This window comes from Limulus polyphemus, unplaced genomic scaffold, assembly GCF_000517525.1.
Source record: "Limulus polyphemus unplaced genomic scaffold, Limulus_polyphemus-2.1.2 Scaffold2123, whole genome shotgun sequence".
NCBI lineage: Eukaryota > Metazoa > Arthropoda > Merostomata > Xiphosura > Limulidae > Limulus > Limulus polyphemus.
Genome location: NW_013667733.1, coordinates 23097 through 29284, shown reverse-complemented (window position 1 = coordinate 29284; position 6188 = coordinate 23097). Strand labels below are relative to the sequence as shown.

The following is a 6188-nucleotide window of genomic DNA, read 5'->3' as shown; positions in this document are numbered from 1 at the left end:
TAGCTTAGGACTCCCGTATGTGTACCTTATGCCCCAATTTACAATACTTAAGCATATATCTCTCTCTTCTTTTGGTTCTTAGCTTAGGACTCCCGTATGTGTACCTTATGCCCCAATTTACAATACTTAAGCATATATCTCTCTCTTCTTTTGGTTCTTAGCTTAGGACTCCCGTATGTGTACCTTATGCCTCAATTTACAGTACTTAAGCATCTTTCTCTCATCTTTTGGTTCTTAGCTTAAATTTTGCTTGAAGAAGGACTCTCGATAGTCCAAAGAATATGATGGCTTGCCATCCCATTCTCAAAAAAATGTAAAATGTTTTTCATACTTTACAATAACGAAAACTTAAGTTTTCTTAAGTTTTGTTTTGGTTATTGTTAAGCACAAAGCTACAGAACTGGCTATCTATGTTCTGCCACTTGGAGGGCCTCTTTTAAAATAATTGGGAAAACTGTTTGAAACTGTAGGAAGCCTAATAATAATCTATACACTGATATCAGTTTTGTAAACGTTCTTATGTTTGATCATTCGTTTGTTTTTTATCGTTAAGCTAGTTGTGCTCTGTCCACCGCGAGGAATCGAAATCCGAATTCGAAAGATGGATTGAAAAGTTTAGCTATACTTACTTAAAGCATCAATCACTAGATGGCGCTTTGTAAATATTGGAGTTCCCTACATACCATACCTGGTTTCACAGCGGACGCTGTTTTGTAGCTATGAAACTACTAGCACGTGCAGTTCGAGAATGGTGCTGCGTAGACTAGAAACGCTTTATCTAACTAAATGATCTTGAACTAGAGTTTGAGAGGAACGTTTATGTTTGTAATCATAATTGAGCAGTTTTCTTAAATTAGGAGCTTGTTATGTGATTATTAAATATAGTTATTTCACTACTGTGTATTCTAAATAGGTTTCTTAGCAGTTTAAAAGTTTTCGTAACAAGCTTAAAAACTAATTCTCCAAAGGTCAGGTCCTAGTCACTCTGCTTTCTATGACTCGATGTATTGTAAACTGAATCATATTAAGGCATCTTTTCCCGAAACTCTTGTATGAGAAACCTGGAAAGGCTAAAACCTGGAGCTAATCGGTTTGGTATTTATAGAAATTCTTAAAATCAAGTTATGTAATTTGTAACAGTTTGCTATTTTTTTTTAATATTAGCCTTACATTTGAGTTGTATAAGTAATAAAAACAAAACCAGAATTGGACTGAAAGTTGTGATTCGTATAAATTTAGCAACTCTGTCAAGAACCTACTGTTTTTTTGTGGGTTGTATTAGTCTAAGGGGCAAAGAAAAGGGATCTGATGAAAATATGGCATTTATTGTTTTCTTACTTTCACCTGGTAACCAAATTTGACAGAAAATTGGGCTTAACTTTAAACTGACCCTTCTCTCCCTTCTGTGATATAGATCATGGATGGTAAAGTTAAGACAGGAACTGTACAGAGAAAAGTGTTGTTTTCTCGCCTGATTAACCGTCGAAGGTTCGACAATGAAGAGTTAGAATCCTTATACCAGCGTTATACCTTCAAGATTCAGCAGTCCTCAATCGTTAGTGTTCTTGCGCTCTTTATTTTCTTCACTGGAGTTCTAACCATTTTGCATTTCGTCTTTGTCAAAACTGCCACTGCTGCAAACTTGTATTTCCTGCTACACTGTCTTGTTTTTGCCACAATCCTGGCATTCATCTACACGAAATGGCATAAAGATTATTATCTGCTGGCTTTATGTTACGTAATATTATGCTTCTTTGTAACCTTTTGTCTCGTTTGTATGCCTTTTGACGTCGGGACGCGAGGGACATGGGGTTCAGGATCGTGGGGTGCCCGACACACTGCCGCTGATGGGGTATGGGAGATCATCTATTGTTTATTCGTGTCATATACTATACTACCGTTGAGAACGAGGGTATCAATGACTCTTGGACTGGTTCTGCCGATTATTCATACAAGTGTAGCCTCAACGATGACCCAAGAATTCCCCGGATTGCTGATGCATCAAGTAAGTTATATGTTGGTGAATTTTTGTTTGATGCAAGATTATAATGTTAAGTTATACGTACAGTGCTAAAATACTATATCTTTTAAGTCCAAGGGAATAAGAACAAATTCAATCGTTTCTTAATGGCACCCTCTAGCGTTTTTATTGGGTGATCGAAAAGTGTTTGCTGTACTTTATGCAACTAAAGAGCTGATTTAACTCATTATGTTTTAGTCAAAGCTGAAGTTTCTCGTCGAAGATATTTATTGTTTATGAGACACGTGGTCATCATGATTTCTCGGTGTCTTCTATACTACATACAGCCTTATAATTTTCTAAACAACAACAACCAGCTTTGTATAATTGAGATCTTAAATGTCAACTTCAAACGTGATCTATTTTCCGAAAGAACCGAAACGAAAATTTATATTTCATAACTCCTAGTTTCTGTTTTCAATTATTTCTCTGTCATTATTTAACATTCTTTCAAATATTGATTTTGAACTTTTCATATAGTCGATAGTTTCTCGGACTGGGCGTGGTCGAGTGGTTAGCGTGCTTGGACTGTTCCGTTCGTCACCAAAACACGCTCCGCACTTTCGAGCCATGGGTACAACATAAGAATAACGTTCAAATCACACTATTCGGTCAGACAAGATCTGACGAAGAGTGCTGTCGATTGTTTGCCTTCCCTCTAGTCTAGTAGTTCAAAATTTGGGACGACTACCCATAAATAACCTTTGTGTAGCTTTGCGCAAAAATTCTGAAACAAGCAAACAAACAAGTAGTAACATGTCCAGCTAACAGCTTTACAAAAACACTTAATTTACATTTACTTATTAGTATTGTTGGAGCTTAATACGTTTATCTCTAGGTGACAGCATCGTTGAAGCTTAAGATACATCTACTATGTTGATACGGGTGAACTAAGAGTTACGTCAGTTACATTGTCCATACAAATCAGTCGGTCAGTTTATTGAAGATAGAAGTGACAGCAGTGATGATTTACGTGCCTGGTATAAAAACGATAGCGATATTTGATTACATACAAAAATAATACAATATCTGTTAATCTTATAATTAATTATGATAATATAGTGCATTAGTATTGGTATTTAGTAGTTTCCAACTGAAGGCCCAGCATATCCAGGTGGATAGGGCGCCTGACTCGCAATCTGAGGGGCGCGGGTTCGAATCTCCATCCCACCAAACATGCTCGCCCTTTTAGTCGTGGGGCTGTTATAACGTGACAGTCAATTCATTGGTAAAAGAGTAGCCCACCAGTTGGCGGTCTTTCACTACTAAATTAAGGACGGCTAGCGCAGACAGCCATCGTGTAGCTTTCGCGAAATTCGAAACAAATCATTCAAACTGAACAGCGCCCTAAACGACACATTGGATAAACGGCTAGTCATTCTTAGTTTGGAACTGTTGACTCAATAACACTCTCCGCCTATACGGCTACTGTTAACTGTATATTTACTGCCTTGGTTATTAAACCCTCACAGCTGAAAGTGCAGAGCTTATTCAGTTTCATATCTCGGCTCGAACCTCGGACATTCCGATCTGCAGTCTGGCTGTCGTATAGAGCAGATTTTTATTTTTATCGTAAGTTGGAAACTTGATTTGTGAATCACACTTTATCTACATCTACAAAAGCACGAAAAGCTTCCCAAATTTAAGAGTCCTGTTCAACAGTACGAGTTCATTTGAATGACTCATCTAAATTTTAAAATGTTAATGAACCATCGACATCACCAGTCTTAAGCCTCGTTGATGAAAGTGTCTGAATAATTAAGGAACTTGTTTAACATCATCGTTGAGTTAAGATGCTCTTTATATTTAAGGTTAAATGATTAACCCCTCGTTATGAAGTGTAATCTCTTGCACTTCCTCACGTTCCAATCCTCACCCCCCCCCCTCCTTTTTTGTGTATCTTTGCGCGAAAATTCTAAAATAAGCAAACAAACCGTAGTTTCAACCATATTTGTTCCGTTTTACTTGCATGTTTGCTTGGTTGAATATTTTCATGTTGTGTCATGTGAGCTAGACTATTAATAATAACGAAATACTTTTACTAGTTACTTAGGAAATTCTATGAATTACCTTTATAAAACTCATTCACAAATACTTATAAGGGTTGGCTCCACCTTTGATTTTGAATGCAAGCGTAAATGGTTTATAAGTGTGGCCTAGTTTGCTCTTATAGACACTATACAAGGAAACATTATTCATAACTGAAGAAGACAGACCATTGTTCCATTGAAACATGTAAAATGTTCTCTTTAAGGAACAATTTTTATTATGCTTATAAATCACTGTTTGTCCAATTACCCTTCTATTAGCATAATGTGCTTATATACACAAGCACATTAACATTGACAGAGATCCATACAAAATTAGCATAATGTGCTTATATGCACAAGCACATTTACATTGACAGAGATCCATACAAAATTAGCATAATGTCTTATGCGCACAAGTACGTTTACATTGACAGAGATCCATACAAAATTAGTATAATGTGCTTATGTGCACAAGCACATTTACATTGACAGAGATCCATACAAAATTAGTATAATGTCTTATGTGTACAAGTATGTTTACATCAACAGAAATCCATACAAAGTAAGATGAAAGTAGTCGTTGTAGTTGTTCGCTGGTGGTTCAGCGGTAAGCTTTAGGGCCTATAAAATTAAAATTCGAAATTCGATCCCCCGTGGTGACACACCGCAGGTTGCCCATTGTACAGCTTTATGCTGAAAACAAAGCAAACAAACCTGGTCAAAACTTTTTTCAGAATTATTCAAATATAACGTTCACAGTACATACTTGGTAGGTCTACGAAATGCAGCTAACTGTCAAGGTTTAAATGATCGCTACGAATATAGTAAAAAAAGGGAAATTTTTCATTTTTCATTTTTTTGTTTTATTTCAAGAAGAAAGCTGCACAATGGGTTGTCTACAAGGATCGATCCCCGAATTATAACGTTATAAGTCCTTAAGCTTAACGCTGAGCCAGTGGTAGGAGGAGAACATTTCTTTTATTAAAAGACATGCTAACGTTCCATTATCCACGTACGGATTGGTTCACACACACTTTAACATTTTAAACTCTATATATTTTAAGTTTCAATAAATGCCTCAACACTAAATTTAATTAATGACCAACTGTAAGTACTTGACGATGTTTAATGATTTTTTTTTCCTATGAACAAAAGAAATAATCCCTTAGTTTTATAAAAGGGGTTAATCTTTATAGGATTAAGGACAACTGTAACTCTAAACGATTATAAGAAAACAAAAAAAAACATTTTAGAATCAGCATCAATTAATTAATCAACCATCATCCAATTAGCTTATTGTGAAACACGAGTTTGAATCTCGACAAATTATAGTTATGGTAAGATGCTCTATAGGATGACTGCCTTCTGGTTAAAGTTCATGTATTTGAACTTCCTAACCATTTCCGCTATGTCATTTAAGGAACTGAACATGTTCAAGACTTGCTGCCGCTGAACTTTCAGATTTTTCAGTTATGACGCGTTACAAAAGTGACAGTCAATTCCATTATTAAAATAGTGATATTTCTTAAGAAAAATTATTTATTCAGGGATGTTTTTTGTTTTGTTTTTTCGACTAATAATTTTTCATTCATTATCGTTTTTGGCGATTTACAAAGGATGTCGAATTCGTGAAAATACTTCAGTGTGTTTGCATACGATTGTAACGTTAATGAACTGAGATTAAAAATAATCGTGAAATAGAAATTTCGCTTTGAAAATGTCAAGGGTAGACAAGCTGGAACAATAAAAAGTTTCTCGTTAAAAACTGTGAAAAGTATAGGCGTAGCCAGGAACATCGAGAGCCAGCACGGTCCCCGGGGCAAACATCTTCGCCGGGCTCCCTTTCTCTCTCTCTTTTTTTTTTAACATTTTCAAGAATTTATTAAAAAGAAGATCCTAAATTAGGACAGCAACGAGCCCATAAACCAGACAAAATCATAGCAGCAGCCGTTTTTACGTAAAAACGTTAATAAAGTAACAACAAATATCTATTAAATCTATAAAGTAACAAGTACATATTAATTATTACTCAAATTATTATTTCAGTCGTTCTTAATGTGTCAAGCGTCTATATGCAAAGAAAAGCCAAAAACTATGTTTTTTATCATTAAATGAAAATGTATCCTAAACATGCTTTG

The 6188-nt window shown here is 35.5% G+C and overlaps 1 protein-coding gene across 1 annotated transcript in view; it reads left to right on the top strand.

Moving 5' to 3' along the window:
- The first annotated feature begins 747 nt into the window (after positions 1-747).
- Positions 748-6188, top strand: part of LOC111087414 (Ca(2+)/calmodulin-responsive adenylate cyclase-like) — a 9415-nt gene continuing 3974 nt past the window's right edge. Inside the window, exon 1 of the mRNA XM_022393976.1 lies at positions 748-2005. Coding sequence (XP_022249684.1) covers positions 1418-2005 — 588 coding nt within the window. The 5' untranslated portion in view covers positions 748-1417. The remainder of the gene's footprint in view (positions 2006-6188) is intronic.